At 47.6% G+C, this 17,007-nt stretch overlaps 3 protein-coding genes across 3 annotated transcripts; 2 read left to right on the forward strand and 1 right to left on the reverse strand.

The window, feature by feature from the left end:
- The first annotated feature begins 211 nt into the window (after nucleotides 1-211).
- On the forward strand, nucleotides 212-6,264 carry Hfe (homeostatic iron regulator). Its single transcript, XM_059262994.1, has 6 exons — nucleotides 212-553; nucleotides 2,878-3,146; nucleotides 3,353-3,652; nucleotides 4,722-4,997; nucleotides 5,120-5,233; nucleotides 6,224-6,264. The coding sequence occupies exons 1-6, from the start codon at nucleotides 480-482 to the stop codon at nucleotides 6,262-6,264; spliced, it is 1,074 nt and encodes a 357-aa protein (XP_059118977.1). The 5' UTR covers nucleotides 212-479.
- A 5,455-nt stretch (nucleotides 6,265-11,719) lies between these two features.
- On the forward strand, nucleotides 11,720-12,491 carry LOC131911330 (histone H4). The gene has a single exon (XM_059263312.1). The coding sequence runs from the start codon at nucleotides 11,807-11,809 to the stop codon at nucleotides 12,116-12,118; it is 312 nt and encodes a 103-aa protein (XP_059119295.1). The 5' UTR covers nucleotides 11,720-11,806; the 3' UTR covers nucleotides 12,119-12,491.
- Nucleotides 12,492-14,015: 1,524 nt separating this feature from the next.
- Nucleotides 14,016-14,888, reverse strand: LOC131911300 (histone H1t-like). Its single transcript, XM_059263286.1, has one exon. It carries the CDS (start codon nucleotides 14,835-14,837, stop codon nucleotides 14,220-14,222), a length of 618 nt encoding a protein of 205 aa, XP_059119269.1. The 5' UTR covers nucleotides 14,838-14,888; the 3' UTR covers nucleotides 14,016-14,219.
- Between the last annotated feature and the right edge of the window lie 2,119 nt (nucleotides 14,889-17,007).

A 17,007-nucleotide genomic window follows, 5' to 3' on the forward strand; every position in this document is an offset into this window, starting at 1 on the left:
TAGTGATTTACGGGGTGGGGATTGGGGAGTGAGGATGGGGCTGCTGGGCCACTGAGTGTTTCACAAGCAAGTACCCTTAGCTTCAGGATAGAGTCCAAGTTCTGGATACTGTCTTCTGCTTTTTAATTTCAGCTTTTTTTTTTTTTTTTTTTTTTTTTTTTTTTTTTTTTTTTTTTTTTTTTTTTTTTTTTTTTTAGCAGTCACTCTGTAGCCCAAGCTGGGCTGTAATTCACTATGTAGTCCAGGCTGGACTTGAACTCACGGCAATCCCTCTGCCTCAGCCTCGTGAGTGCTGGGGTCACAGACTTGAACCACTGAGATTTAGGACTTGTTTCTTTCCACCAACGGCCCGGAAAGGGATTTCTCTTGCCAGGAAGTTTTGTCTGAGAGGTTCCGAGCCTCAGCAATGGCTCCAGGGTGACTTCTGGGATCTTCCACGTTTCCCGATCCTAGTGAAGACAGGCATACCAGGCTGGGACATGGACCTGTCAGCTGGGCTCCCTGTGCTACTGCTGCTGCTGTGGTCTATGGCCCCGCAGGCGCGGCCGCTGCGTGAGTGCGGGAGGGCAAAGTGGGGGTGTGGGTCACAAAACCGAAAGTGGCTTTCCTGGCGGCCTGGAGCTTGTCACTTCAGAGTGCCAATGCCTCCCTCCGCGGTCCCCCTTCCAGCTCTTCGCATGCAGCCCCCCCAGGGGACACCTGCCACACAGCTAGCTGCCCAGGGCACATTCCTCCCCTGCTCTGGCTGGGTGTCTCCAGTCTAAGCAATGGTGTGAGGAGCCACGTTGATGGAGCTGAGCTGGGATCTCAGTCTCAGATCTCCGTTATGTTGTGTTTATTGTGAGCTGTGCTGTCCTACCTCCCCTACTCACCCAGGATCTGAAATTTCTCACCAAGAGCAACGGAACGCCCTTTGGCGTTTTCTCTTGGGGTGCAGGGAGAGACTGTTTGCCCTGTGAGCGCCCGAGGTGCTGGGTCGCACCCCACTGTATTACTTTTTGGTGAGAAGAGGTGAAAGTCACTTGGAGCGGGAGGCATGGACATTTCCTCTCTCTTGGAAATTGTGCTTTCATCTAGAAACGTTGTTTTTATTACAAATGGGTGTAATAGTGTAAACAAAGATTTTAGGGAAGAAGTCAGGACTCTGGCAGCCCTTGCTGTTGGCAACGATGTGCCAATTAACAAGTCCAGTAATGGCGAAACAGATCTATTCAGTGTGGCCATATTGGGGAGATCAGGTGGTCCAGAGCACGAGTCCATCTTCAGGGTCCTTACATGACATTTAGGTTTAAACAGAAAGTAAAATATCCCTGTAGATAGACAGCCCTGGATCCTGCAATGGAGTCCATAAACTGTTCCTCCTGCAATGGAGTCCATAAAGTGTTTCTTGTTAGGTGCTACCTAGCAATGTCTTCTGCCTCAGTGTGCTGCCTTGACCTCAGATAATTACCCTTGTGCAGGTGGGTTGGGGTGCAGTGGAGTGGGGATTCCTGTCCTAGGCTTTGATATTCCTGTAATCCAAGCAAATGTCAGGTTTGAGACAATGTTATCTTTGTGCCTTAAGCCTTGGAAGCAGGTAAGGAAGGTTAAGAAAAGAGTCCAGCAGGAGTCTGATGATGCGGGAGGCAGGCTGAGTGCCAGGCTTCCCCACCCTTTCCCTCACTGTGGGTGAAAGGTAAATGCCCTTTGGCGGAGTAACCTTCTGGACATGCTGTGACCCTTTAATACAGTTCCTTAGGTTGTGGTGACCCCAACCATAAAATTATTTTCATTGCTGCTTCATAACTGTAATTTTGCTACTGCTGTGAGTCAGAATGTAATATCAGATGTGGAGAACTTCTGATATCAGACCCCTGCGGAAGGATCCTTCGTCCCCAAGGGGTCTCGACCCACAGATTGAGAACCACTGTTCTAGAGGCCCTTGTTCAGCTGGGCTTTGTTGATTTGCAAATTAACAACGGATTAACAGGTTTTTTCTAAAGAATGCCAAAGTGCTGCTTAATACACTTAAATAACATCTGGATCTGTGATCCTTTTGGACTACTTACGCACTGGGAAGCAGCAATTAACTGGCTCTCAGCTTAGGTCTTTCCTCGGGTTAAAAAAAAAAAAAAACCATAATCTTAAATCTGATCTTGCTTTATTTCCAGAACCCTCACCCCCAGGGGCGGGGGTTTGTCTGCCTATGTAGTTCAGGATGGCCTGAAACTCACCTATGCACACCAGGATGGCCTCAAAACTGAGACAGTCCTCCTGCCTCAGTCTCCAGAGTATTAGGATTAGAAGTGTGAGTGAGCCACCAACTCCAGGCCAACAAGCATTTGTGAAGTGCTGACCCCATGCCAGGTGCCATTCTAAGCACTAAGGTTACACTCCTGGGCAACCCTCTTCTGGAACTGAGAGAAACTTGGGAAAGCCCAGTGGTGAGAGTTCCTGTCAGTCCCCTGTCCTGGAACCCCTTCTGTTTGCTGACTGGTTACCCTGAGTTCTCTGTCAGCACACTCAGCAGCATTTCTCAGCCAACAGCTACACAAGAAAATGTTCAGAGACGGAAGTAGAGAAAATCCACCACCTCCAACCCCTTAGGGCTTTCAACTTAACAAACTGAGCAGCAACTCCTTAGCTTGGCCCCCACATCTGCAGAAACCCAAAGACTTTCTGGAGTCTGGGTTCCAAGGTAACCCATCTCCTCAAGTGGGGAGCATCGAGAAGATGGGCAGAGTAAGAGCACAAGGCTGGAGCAGATAGGGTTGTCCTGGGAAGAGAACTGTCACTCCGCAGGGGGGACTCACTCATCTCATAGCAGGGGCTGACCCTGGGCTGTGGAATCTGCCTCCTGATCCTGCCTGCTGCCCATTCTGAATGCCTGCTGACTCCCCCAGGGTCACATTCTCTGTACTACCTCTTCATGGGTACCTCACAGCCAGACCTTGGGCTGCCTTTGTTTGAGGCTATGGGCTACGTGGATGACCAACTCTTCGTGTCCTACAATCATGAGAGTCGCCGTGCTGAGCCCCGGGCCCCATGGATCTTGGGTCAGACCTCAAGCCAGCTGTGGCTGCAGCTGAGTCAGAGCCTGAAAGGGTGGGATCACATGTTCATTGTGGACTTCTGGAATATCATGGACAACTATAACCACAGTAAGGGTATGTGGAGAGGGGAGTCACCCCCCCCCCCCATAGCGGTCAGAGCACAGCACTATTTTGCTACCTTGGGGATACATCTTGAAGTAGACAACTGTGGGTGTGAGATCCTGGGGAGGGGGTGGCACACAGCAGAGGGAGATAGTTGTCTGCCTAGATCGTTCAATACTTGGAGATGGTGGAGACTAAACCTACTTCTTTGTTTTCAGTCACTAAACCGGGAGTGGTGCCCGAGTCCCACATCCTGCAGGTGATCCTGGGCTGTGAGGTGCATGGAGACAACAGTACCAGCGGCTTCTGGAAGTACGGGTATGATGGGCAAGACTACCTTGAATTCTGCCCCAAGACACTGGACTGGAGAGCAGCAGAGCCAGGGGCCTGGGCCACCAAGGTGGAGTGGGAAGAGCACAAGGTCCGGGCCAGACAGAACAAGGCCTACCTGCAGAGGGACTGTCCTGAGCAGCTGAAGCAATTCCTGGAGCTGGGGAGAGGGCTTCTGAGGCAGCAAGGTATGAGGAACCCTCTCAGGTCCCACACTCTTGAGTGGGAGTGGAGGGGAATCCAACGCACCAGGTCAAGGTTTCCGCCACTCCCAAGTTTTGAGAAAGTACTTTCTCAATCCTAAGATTTCCATTTTTATTAATTCCTTTTTTTTTTCTTTAGACAAGATCTCGCTCTGTAGCCCAGACTGACTAACTCAATATGTAACCTAGGCTGGGCTAAAACTCCAAGAAATCCCCCTGCCTCAGCTTTCCATGTCCTAAGATTACAATCATGAACCACACCTGGCTAATGCCATTACGGCTTTTTGTTGTTGTTTATCCGTTTGTTGTCGTGGTGGTTCTTTAGATGGTCTCTCGCACTGTAGCCTAGGCTGGCCTAGAGCTCACTGTGTAGGCCAGACTAGCCACAGACACAGCAATTTTCCTGCCACAGCTTCCCAAATCCTTGATTTCACGGAGTGAGCCACCATTTGGGATGGAGGTCTCCCTTTGTATTGAGGTGTGTAACACAGCTATGAACTACAAAATTTTCATCATCCATGTGGCTTAAAAGGAAGCATCATACTCTTCTTCTGATGTAGCCACGAATCCTGTGCCTGTTTATTATGTCTTTTAAGAATACAGGAATGTCAGTTATCAGACGAAAATACCAAACAAGGCAACCCATCTGAGCAGCAGAATCCCTTAGGTGATAAAGATTATTTCCCAAAACTACAGCAGTCTCACTAATGGCTCCCAGCTTACTAAGGCCTTCTACAAGAATGCTTAGTAGGCTGAACCAGATGAACTGGGAGTTCAAGTCAAATGTGCGTCACAGAAAGGGAAATGTGGCCTGCCTGCTCAGAGGCCCCGGGCAGCAGATGGTAAACAGGGTAGCAGACTGAAGTGACTGTTCTCCGTGGGGCACTTCATTAGCACCAAGTTTTGAAGTCATTTTCAGGATACCAAGTGGCATCACAGCAGCTCATTTTTCTGAGAACGGTGTGCTCTTCCTACCCACAAAGGAAAGTGAACATTTCAGTCCTCCTGCCCAGGGTAAAACAGGCCCCTCTCCTTCCTTCCTCTTTCCCTCAAGTGCCTCCTTTGGTGAAGGTGACTCATCATTGGGCCTCTGCAGGGAGTTCTCTAAGGTGCCAGGCTCTGAACTTCTTCCCCCAGAACATCACTATGAGGTGGTTGAAGGACAACCAGGCACTGGATGCCACGGAGATCAACCCTAAGGATGTGCTGCCTAATGGAGACGGGACCTATCAGGGCCAGGTGACCTTGGCAGTGGCCCCTGGCGATGAGACAAGGTTCACCTGCCAAGTGGAGCACCCAGGCTTGGATCAGCCCCTCACAGTCACCTGGGGTAAGGATGGGGATGCCAGCAGAGATCACGATTGTACAGGTGATCACCTTGGCTGTGAGAGAAAGGTCTGCTCCGGGCTGGGATGTGGCAGTCACGGGCTTGAATTGTGTTTGCCGTTACAGAACCCCCGCCGCCGTCGCGGGCCGTGATTATCGGCGCCAGCAGCGGGATCGCCGTCTGTGTCGTCTTCTTTGTGGGGATTTTGTTCCTGATCTTAAGGAACAGGAAGGCTTCAGGTGAGTAGGCGCATGGAGGAAGTGTCATGGTACTTCTTCCTCCAGGACACTTACTCCTGCAGAAAAGGACACTTCTCTAGGAAGCCCTCTCCAAGTTCTTTGCTTTGAGAGTACCAGGATGTCTCTGGGGATGGTTTTTTTTTTTTTTGGGGGGGGGGGGGCTTTGTTTTTCCCAGATTGGAAATTCCTCATTCAGGAAATACCTTCTAGGTATTCACTATTTTGCAGGTGTTATTTAAGGTAGAGTCAGGGAGTTGAGGTTGAGAAAGCCACTGGGCAAGTCTCAGAACCTAAATCTAGTGTGGAATGGAATTTATGACAAGTAAGTTCAGCTAAAGAAGACCCCTGAGAATGAAATGACTTGGGGTGTCACTGGAAGAAATGTTCAAGTTACATCCAGAAAGTCTATGGAAAACAGGTGTGGTAGTTTGTGACCCTAAGCTCAGCAAAAGGATTGCCAGGAGTTGAAAAGTTGTTTGCATTGTGAGACTCTCTTAGGATGCACACACATACACACACACACACACACACACACACACACACACACACACACCCCACAGGTAGAAGAACTATGCTGGGTAAGAGAGTGTATTATTGGACCTTGTCCCTGACTGTGTGTACCTCATTCACAAATTGCCCCCACCCCCACACCCGGCTCTGAGTATCTATAACATTGGAAAAGGAGACAGAGACAGAAGCCAGCCTTCGTAGTTCTGTGGAATGTTACGTCATGATGACTGGGGAGCTGGCGAAGTCACAAAAGCAAAGGGGAACAGTGTTTGTGTTTGTGAAAGGGTTGTGAGGGGGTGAGTGAGGCGGCAAGGAAAGCAGTTAGACAGCTACTGAACAGTCCTATATGGCGAGGGAAATGTTTCTGACACCCAGTGGAGTCCCTGGACAAGCATGACCGGGGATGGAGGAGGTAGAAGGGGCCAGGATAAGATGATGCCTGGCCAGTGATGCCTCCCCCTGGGTCTCTTGTCTTCCCAGAAGAAACCATGGGTGACTACATCTTAGCTGAGTGTGGATGACCCTCAGCCTGCAGACCCATGGAGGGGAGGAAACTCAGCCAAAGACTTGGAGGAAGCACTCTTGCTCCATTCTAGGACAGAGCTGGACCTAATACACAGAAACCGCCGGAGGGACTCTGCCCTTAGCTTTCCTTGTTTGCTTTGTTAAAATGTTTCCTCCAGTCAAGCCGTTGAGTTCCAGACATCTCAGACTGCTCCAGATGCAACCTCTCCCTCCAGAACTGGTGTCATGAATCTCCAGCTGCTTCTAGAGGCATCCTTCATTTTCTCCATGCATTTAGACTCCATATGTCTACTTCTTAAAAAGGCTCTCTGAGTTTGGGGAATACAGGATTCATTTCACATCTGAAGAAGCTATGAATCTTCATCCTGGGATGCACACACATACTTGTGCCAGAATTTTGCACACGTGTCCTAGAATCCAGGAACCATTCATCTGAGCCTCTCCATCTGTAATCTAGTGATTACTCTGTCACCAAGCTCTGACTTCTCTGACATTGGAGAGTTCCATGGGTCATCGACACAACTGAAGGTTACACACTGTACATCCTGAGGAGGCACCCTCTGAGAAAACAGAGATGTCTGTGTGCATAATGATGGCTGTGTTCATATTTACAAAGGTGGTGAAGGGATTTTCAAAGATTAATATCATGTGCATTTGTGACATTCTGCCTGTGAAATACCCTCTCTTCTTGTCCTGATCGCAGAAATTATGAATGGTTCTTATAATAAAGTATGGCTTGCACTTGTGAAGAAGTGCTCACTATCATACTCTGCTCTAATCACCTGCTAAACATAAACCACGGCTTGGGAGTCCTAAGGTTTTTATGAAGTGAAATTATTAGCTGCACCAACATCCTTTCTCTTTAGTTGCAGAAAGAATACAGTATCTCTCAGCTCTCCAGACAGAGAGACAGACAGCTGGGAGAGTGTCATTCTTGCTCTTTGATGCACCCCGGGTACCACTGCACTGGATTAGTTGCAGGAAGTGAGTGGGGAAAGGAGAATATGACTCTTAACTTGTCTCCTGCACTTTCTCCTCAGTGAGTTTGACCCACATGATGAGAAATGGCTGCTGAGATTCTCCAACCCTCAGCTACCAGGACTCCCTTCAATCTCCTGTTTCCTCCGGCATCTGTCTTTTAGTTCACTTAAAAGTTTAGCTGATCTGTCTGGTGACCTTGAAGCTGATGCCTCTGGAGTCAGTACCTTCAGGTAACTGTCCTGGCAGCCAATAATAATCTGTCAGTCTGTTTCATCCTAAGGAATTAAAACGGAAGCTGGCAGGTGGCCTGGAGAATGCTGGGAGTTGGCGGGGTCCACTGCTCATTCCTAGCTGTGCACATCAAAACAAAGAATGTCATCTAACTAGACAACTTAGTGCTAGATTGCAGAAAAGACCAAGCCTGAGTTTGTATCTTGTTTGTGTAAGTACACGTATCTGTCTTCATTTGTGTGTTCATATATGTGTACCTGAGTATGTACACGTGTGTGGGCACATGTCTCCATCCCAGGTGGCATGTGTTCACTTTCTCCAATGTACATATTTGCCTGCCATATGGCTGTGCTATAAATTCCATCTTAAAGACCAAAGGCCTCAGACCAACATTTGAGCTGGGACCACAACTCTTTTTTTCTTTCTCTTTTGGCCCTTTTTTTCTGTTTCTGAAAGTTAGATAGAAAAAAATAGTAAAATTTGAATTCATCGTTGAAAATAGATAAACGTGGAGTGATTGTTTCCTCAGTGAGTATCAAACTCTATGAGCAGCTGGTATATTGCCTCACTATCTCTCTCATCAAAATGCGTGCAACTAATAAACACATGATTTGGTAAGTATGCCATCATATTTTATACTACACAGCTTTATTAATATTCTTGTTCACCTTATGAATGTAAGTAACTCATCATTTTAAGGACATTTATATCACTTCTAATTTTCGCTTTGGGTAGGTTTAATTTTTTTTTTTAAGTTGGACACCACATAGTCTAGGATAGCATCAAACTCCCCAGGGACTCAGGCTTGCCTTAAGCTACACCTCCTGTAATTGTGATCACAGATTTGTACTTTTCTCTTTGTGTTTTATAGAATATTTTCACTGCACTGTGATAACTAGATCAACAGATTTCCTCTGCCGTAAGGACATTATCATCTGAGTTGTAAGCAAGTGTTTATTTAAAGCTGAGCTGAAAGCACACTGTGTTTTATTCCCTCTAAATATCACTGTGTACCTAGCAGAATGCCACAGGGCTTCCCCCACCTCATGGGAAAATGCTACAGTTAACTAAAACATGGTATAATAATTATACCGTATGAATGATACATTTGCATTTTGGTGTGTTTCTTCGTGTCATTTCTGACTCTTTCATACAATTTTAGGGGCTGCATTTGAAGAATTAAGATTTACATTTCAAATCGCCCTCCTTCCCTCACCTCCAGCTAAGCATTAATATAATGTGGTAGGTTGGAGACTGGTGACACCTGGCGGCTAGTTCTAATACAGCAGAGTTGGTTGCAAAGAGGCTGGGGACAAGGACATGTCCCTAAGGTAACGCGTTGGATAGGGGCTGGTGGAGGCAGCAAGTCTCCAGAAAAACCCCAGGTGTGTTAGGCACACCTGTAATCCCAGAACGTGGGAGGAAGATCCAGGAACATCAGAGTTCAACGTATTCTCAGCAACATTGTGAGTTGGAGGTCAGCCTGGGCTACATGAAACTTTCTTAAACGAACAAATAACAGGGAGTGTGTGTCTGTGTGTGTGTGTGAGTGTGTGTGTGTGTGTGTGTGTGTGTGTGTGTGTGTGTGTGTGTGTGTAGAAGATATTTTTTAAAGAGAAAGTACATGAAGATTACAGAAAACAGAATTATGTACTAGATACTGGAAAGGCTGGTATCCTGAACTGCCAACAGAGCAGACTGCAAACAAGCAACCCAGTGGTCTCCTAGGCTCCTCCCAGTGACTCCCGCCTGCAGGGAGGTCCACCCTGGCAGCACCTCCTCTAAAGTGTTGCAAGGAGAAAAGAGAAGTAGCTCTTTACTCTCTCTGGGAACGCCTCATGCTACAGGCCCAGACACATATCAAAGCAAAATGTTGCAGGTACAGTGCCAAATTTTGTCATAACGTTACTTTTAAACCAATATCTTAAAAAATTTATTTAATAATGACTATTAGGCCACTCGGAACAGCTTTAAGCATGAAGGGGGGGGGGGGTGTCTGACTCCTGAAATTTCAAATCTTCCTGAACGTTTTGGAGCATAACTTGTTTGTGTTTTTAAGTGACAAATCCCTCCTTTTTTACATACAGAACATTAATGCAGTGTTTCAGGACTTGGGGAGCCAATTTTTAGAGAGCATGGGTACTTTGACATAGGCATTCATTTAGCTATTACTGGACATCACCTGGCCGTGCCCTGCCCAGCGTACATTCTGATGGCTCAGGCCTACTGTTCTTTATTAACTGTCCAAGGTAGAGGAAGAGAAAGATAGTGTTTTGAGGAAAAGCTTCTCTGCTCCTCTCCCCATTTCCCTGAATAAGAATTTGCTGTCCCAATAACATCTTTTGTGGAATGAATGTTTTCTAAAACTAATTCATTTTCCATACTGAGAATCAAACCCAAAGCCTCACCATGCCAAGCAAGTACTCTCCCGCTCCCCCAACTCTTTGTAAAATTAACGTTTTAGGTAACTTTACTTAAGCACTTACTAGATGCTATGCTGTTCCCACTGTTAATTCCTCCAGAGAGTTCTAAGAGGAAGGTCTTATTTATTTATCTATTTATTTATTTTTTTGCATCATTAGCTTTTATTTCAATGTTATGAAAATCAGTGACTAGAGATTACTTAGCTTACTGTTTGAAATTTCTAGTTAATAGCTAGAAAATGACTGTGCTGGAATTTTAACTCAGCTCATAACCACTACAATACTTACTGCTAAGCCAAGAAAGCTTGTGGTGGAACACTGTTTCCATTTCTTGCCAAACTTTGTAAGGAACTGCCAGTGCTACCTGGTAGTAGACCTCTGATGTCTTCTGCACTATGGAGTAAATATGCTGTAACATTTCAAAATTAACCATAGCCCTAGGAATTTGTCAGAATTATTTCCAAATCTTTTTCTTCTGAGTGTGTTTTCATTCCAACTTAGCTGGGGCTCCTGGTATAAGGTGTTTGTGGTGGGGGTGGGTAACACGAGACAGGAATTAAAAGTTTTTAATTTGGTCAGAAGGCTTTATCTATTATTTCATTTTAGTTTTTAGTTTTTTTGGTTTTTTTTTTGTTTGTTTGTTTGTTTTTTGAGACAAGGTTTCTCTGTGTAGCTTTGGAGCCTGTCCTGGATCTTCGCTCTGTAGACCAGGAATTTAAAGGCATGGGCCATCGCCGCCCGGGAGCTTTTTCTATTTTAAAAGAGTTACTAACCATAATATTTAATTTAATTTTAGGTTTTATTTTCTTTTCTCTGGGAGTTTTTTGCCTGCACTCATGGTACCCATGGAAATCAGAAAAGGGTGTCAGATTCCTAGAACTGGAGTTATGGGAGGTTGTGAGCTACCACGTGGGTGCTGGAAACCAAACCTGGGACCTCTAGGAGAATATCAAATGCTCTTAACTTCTGCGCCATCTCTCCTATCTCATTGTTAAATTAAAAATAAAATTTGGAAGTCCAAAACCAACAATAAACCCACATTAAGACCTAATGCTGCCTGCTCTTCTGCCTTTTTAAAAAATGGGATTAGCCTTGTTTTGACATCACTAATCTTATCCCAGGCTTCGCCAGGACCCTGTAGGCTTTGTAATGACCTTAATCAAGTATTAGCCCTGCAATGTAATTCCCAGATCTACAAAACCTGTCTTTTCAAAAGCTGAGCAAGCCATGCTGTGATTAATAAGGGCTGGAAGGGAAACAAACTTGGAACCAAGACATCAGAAAAACACAGCAGGTAAAGGACAACTGATAGCCTAAATTTATCCTTTTGTACAGTCTTTATAAAAAGGGGGAGGTGGAGTTACTAGGTGTCTTGACTCGAGATGGGGAATATGAAGTCTACAATTAGGAGGCTCAATTTGAGATGCTTTTCCAATGTTTTTGTCTTCACAAACAAAGTCCTTAAGAACAGACTTAAATTTTACCGGCAATGGGTGTTCTTGGCATATTTAATTCACCGTTTTGTATATTTTACGTGCGTCTGCGCAAAGGAACCATCAACTAATTTAATAGCAAGATGGAAATTTACAAAAAAAACCGTGAAATGGAAACACTTGCTTTTCGTAACGTCCCCAACAAGCCTTTCATTTCGCACAAAAACGATGAAAAAGAAAATTGAAGATTTTCCGCGAGATTGAAAGCTGTACCTCCTGACACAGCGCTCAAAATAGCTGGGTTTGCTGGCCAATCAAAACCTTCAGATTATAATGACGCGTCCTGTTTGCCCCGCCCCCTTTCAAGGGCCTGATTCGAAAACCCCGCCTAACGCCTGTGGTTTTCAATCAGGTCCGCCAGAGGTCTATTTAAAGGGAAGCTAGGGCTCATCTCGCCACTCGCTACAGCCATGTCTGGTAGGGGTAAAGGTGGTAAAGGTCTCGGAAAAGGAGGCGCCAAGCGCCACCGCAAGGTCCTGCGCGACAACATCCAGGGCATCACCAAGCCCGCCATCCGCCGCCTGGCCCGGCGTGGCGGCGTCAAGCGCATCTCCGGCCTCATCTACGAGGAGACCCGCGGGGTGCTGAAGGTGTTCCTGGAGAACGTGATCCGCGACGCCGTCACCTACACGGAGCACGCCAAGCGCAAGACCGTCACCGCCATGGACGTGGTCTACGCGCTCAAGCGCCAGGGACGCACGCTCTACGGCTTCGGCGGTTAAGCTATGGCCGCGCTTTTCTCTATAGTCGCAAAAGGCCCTTTTCAGGGCCACCCACAAACTCTGCAAGGAGCTGTTGCGCTGTCGATCAGCCGGCTGTAGATACTGTACAGATACATAAGCCGTCCTGTCAGGGCTGTCAGTGAAGAGCAAGAGAACTTCTACTTAAAGTCTTGGGCGGCCATTTTAACCTGCAGGCTGCAACCCAGCTCCGGGAAAAAGCCACAGGGTCACGAAAACATGGTCAGACGGTGTTCAGCCCCGCAGCCGGCCACTGAGCGTCCCGACACACCCTGGGAAAAGCCCCGGGTCACAACTGCCTAAGGGGAATGTCCCCGGCTCGCTAAACCAATGACATTAGAGGTCGCTTGCTTTTGGCCAAGGCATGAAAGTCTCGGCTTGCGCTTTTTCCCTTAAGAACCCTTTACCCCAAGAGCTTGGAGTCGCTCTCCCCACCCGCGGCGACCGAGGGGTCTGACCGCCCACCGAGCTCGAGCTCGTACACCGAATAAACCTGTGTGTGTTTGCATCGGGACTTGGCTCCGTGGCGGTCTCTCCGGGGGTCCTCTTCTGGGCACATCAGTGAGGTGATGGTTATGTATTTTGAAACACCCAGAATTTCGATTTAGGCAGCTAGGGAGCCCTTGTGAGGGCTGTGCAGGTTTGTAACGCCGTGGAGTACTGAGTACGGGAATTTAGCAGGAACGAGAATTACAAGCCCGTCGTAACCTGGATTGTCTGAAATCGCGTGTGTGTGAAGTGTTGCGATGCTGGATGCATTGAAAGCTTACCATCGGCTGCGTGAGGCCAGATTTCCACTGCCGTTATGTAATGGAGTTGAGACAGTCCTCCTCAAAGTACCGGTCATTTAAGAACTCATGGCCTTGCCAGTTGTGTGACACATTTCTCGCACCGTCCTCAATTCCAAGCTCAGGACAGGGCGAAGGCTGGTTCTACACAAATTAAACATATTGAATGCCTAGCTATTACTTTGTTTATAATTAATAAGGCCTAAGTGCACGTTCTTTATTGGGGACGAGCTGTTTATACCCAAACTGCATAGTTGTGCGATGGCTTTATATCATTTTAAACCAGTGTGTGTGCGCGCCACATTTGTGCAGATGCCAGAAGAGGGCGTCGGATTCCCGGAAGCTGCAGCTGCAGGCCGTCGTGAACCACCTGTTGTGTGTTCTGATGTCCAAACTCTGGTCTTCAAGAGCAGCAAGTGTTTTTGACTAAACAATCTCTCAAGCTGCCCTGCTATAGTCTTTTGTAACTCTTAAAACCAAGGCCTAAAATAGATGAATATGAATTTAATATTTGTAGCACTACTTAATCCATAAAACTGCTAGATCACGAGTTAGGAAAATTCTGATTTTTTTTTTTTAAGTACTCCAGCCCAGACTTCCCCAGTACTATTTTTGTTACGCTGAGCATTGAATTCAAGCCCTAATATTTCCCTAAAAGGATGGGGTTCTTAATTTTTAATACTGCGCTTGTCAGTCTTACAAAGCCTACATATTATTTTCATAAAATAGACATAACATTTCAACTGCAACTGTTAGGCCAATAGTATTAAACCATTTTATAAAATGGAACAGGAATGGATCTTTATTGACTGCAAAAACTTCCAAGGTCCTTGAAACTGCTCGCTGTGTTTTTCAATCTATCACTCAGGAAACCCTAAATATTCAACTCAAGAAGGGACACATATGACCTCCAGCTGCAGTCCTGAACATCTGGGTTCGTAGTGGCGTTGACAGCCCGGGCACCGGTTAATGGTGCTCTAAAGGGTAAACTGAAGAACAGTATTCGGTCCAAGTGGCAGCAACTACCGAGCTCATCTCTGCTCCCTTCCTTGATACGGTGGCGTTTCTAGAACGAAATGCGCCTACGTGCTAGTATGAAAGCACTGATACCCAGCCAAGTGTGTAAATAGGCTACACCGAGGGGCCCCCAAACGTCTCAACTCCAGGCTTCAGAAGACAGATCCACCCGAGCCGACCGCCCAGCTCGTTCACTTTAAAAGTGTTTCGCCATTTTAAAAATCACGGAAGTGGCTCTTAAAAGAGCCTTTGGGTTTTTTTAAAGCCGGCTTTGCAGCTCACTTCCTCGCTGCCGCCTTCTTCAGGTCGGTCTTCTGCAGGACCATCTTGGGCCTGCCAGCGCTGGGGTTGGCCGCCCTCGCCTTGGCGGGGCTTTTCCGCGGCTGCACCCCCTTGGCGCCTTTGCTCTTGGCGGATGCTTTGGTGGGCGTCGCCTTCGGCTTCTTGACGACCTTGGTCTTGGTGCTCTTGGGGGACCTCGAGGCCCGGGGCAAGCCCAGCTTCTTGGCCTTGGCCGAAGCCGACTTCCTGGCCTTACCCTTGACCCTCTCGGGGGCCGCCTTCTTGCTGAGCTTGAAGGAGCCGGAGGCGCCGGTGCCCTTGGTCTGCACCAGGACCCCCTTGTTCACCAGCCTCTTGAGGGCCAGCTTGATGCGGCTGTTGTTCTTCTCCACGTCGTAGCCGGCGGCCGCCAGCGCCTTCTTCAGGGCCGCCAGCGACATTCCCGCCCGTTCCTGGGACGCCGAAAGGGCCTCGGGGATCAACTTGGAAACCGAGAACCCCCGGGGTTTGCGAGCCGCCGCGAGGACTGGCTTCTTCCCTCGCCTTTTAGGTGGCGGTTTCTCGACAGGAGCTGGGACCAGGCTGCAGGAGGCAGCAGGAGCCGTTTCCGACATGGCCAAGAGTTAGGCGAGAGCGACACCGGCGAGAAAAGGCAAAAGCACCAACAGCGCAGGGGGGTCTCGGGGCGGGGGGGGGGCCTTATATAGAGCGGGGCGCGCTGTGATTGGTGCATCCCCAGGAGCCTCCCCCGCCCCCCGAGGAGGGGTGTTTGTGTTTCTTTCCCCCCAAAAAGTAGACACTTCCATGTGTGTCCGCTGCAGAATCGCTCAGGTTGTGACACCAGGTGACCCAGGGGGCCTCGGGTTCCACCTGACTTTTTACCTTTCGTTGACAAATGTTCCTGCAGGCCAGAACTAGTGGGAAAAGCCCTTGATTGTCAACCAAACTCACGAAGGCGAAGGAAACTTTCTCTTTTCCTTGCAAATTCAAAAGTAGTTTTTGGTAGAAAACACACCCCACCTGTCCGGAGGGGTCTCCTATACATGTGGCTTCTAACTGGTGAAGAAAACCAGCTTTTCAGGCCCGAATTCTCATCAAAATTATTTATAGATGTGACGGAAGTAACACAGACGTCTTCGCCGTCTCCCCGTGGAATTAGACGGAGTTCCTAGAATGATCCCGAAACTCCAGAGTGAGGCCTTCTTGAAGGGAGCACGGCCTAGTAAACACTCCACAGAGCATGTGAGAGGCACGCTGCTTCCCCTGGAACTAGATAAGATGCCCGCCCCTTAATTAACTATAAAATTATAAAGCTAGAATCACAGTCTACAATCCCCTAAAGTGGCTGGGCTGGTAGATGCGGCTGCAGGTGTGTTGAGAAGCGTTCTTCCCAGAGTTTATCCACGGGACAAGTCTGGAGAGAAGAGTGCTCACAGCTGGGCGTGGTGGCAACATGCTTATAATCCAAATACTAAGGAAACTGAGGCAGGAGCGGGGATTGCCCTGAGTTTGAGGCCACCGTGGGCTAGGAAATGAAAACATGTCAGAAGAAGAAGAGGAAACATGATGCTCAAGTAGGAGGAAGGCGTAAAACCCAGTCCATTCTGGAGAAGTCTGACAAGGGCGTGGTGTGACGTCCACGGAGGTGGAACAAGTGACCCAGTTCAGCCTGAGTTCCTTCTGGAGACACCTACCCTGTGAAGCAGGGATCTTAACTCTTGCCACAGAAGAGAATTTCAGGACAAGACAGTATGAGAAAAAGTTCACGTGTGTTAAGAAGAAATTGAGGGTGGGTGTCTCAGAAAAAGGGGTGTGCTTGTGTCTTAACAGTAACTGTGGCTAGGCCTGGTGTGCAAAACTGTAAACCCTGCTACTTGAGAGGCTAGAGAAAAAGGGTCCAAACTCAATAAAAATCACACTGAAAACAGTGGGAATGTGTCTCAGTGAAAAGCACCTATCTATCATGTGACAGATCCTAGGTTCAAAGACCAGCACTGCAGCAAAATACACACACACACACACACACACACACACACGCACGCACGCACGCACGCACGCGCACGCGCACGCGCACGCGTGCATGCAAAGTTTAATAAAGCAGCTCAAAAATTAAGTAAAAATTTATGAGGAGGTTACTTGTTTCTCTTCAAGAATTTCCTTTTTGTGAATGGACTCATGGGGTTGTTCATGAGATGCACTGTTCAGGTTTAGGGATAAGAGGGGAGCTCTGACAGCTACACTCAGAGTCACATATGTATTGTCTTAAGCAGTTTGTGAGTTGCCATGTTCCTCTTGTTTGAGGTGGTTGTGTTAAAACTTGACTCCCAAACAGTGAAAAGCAGAAGCTAGGCCTTGGAATTGAGGTTGAGGTAAAGGTTCCTATGGTGGTTTGAAAGAAACGGCCTCCAAAGGGAGTGGCACTATTAGGAGGTGTGGCTTTTTGTTGGATTGCTTGCCACCTTGTCGGAGGAAGTGTGTCACTGTGGAGACAGGCTTTGAGGTCTCATATATGCTCAAGCCACAGCCAGTGTCTCCGACCACTTCCTGTTGCTGCCCACCATGATGATAATGGACTACATCTCTGAAAATGTAAGCCACCCAATTAAATACTTTCTGTATAACAGTTGCCGTGGGCATAGTGTCTCTTCACAGCGACAGAAACCCTAACTTGAGGCAGTTCCCTACCCATGTCTCCTGAATTTCCTGACTTTATTTTTTAATCACCCAAGCCCAGGATCTCAATCCAGAGAAAACCCGTCAGTGCTATTTTGTGAAGATCCTTAA

Source organism: Peromyscus eremicus, chromosome 5, assembly GCF_949786415.1.
Source record: "Peromyscus eremicus chromosome 5, PerEre_H2_v1, whole genome shotgun sequence".
Classification (NCBI taxonomy): Eukaryota; Metazoa; Chordata; class Mammalia; order Rodentia; family Cricetidae; genus Peromyscus; species Peromyscus eremicus.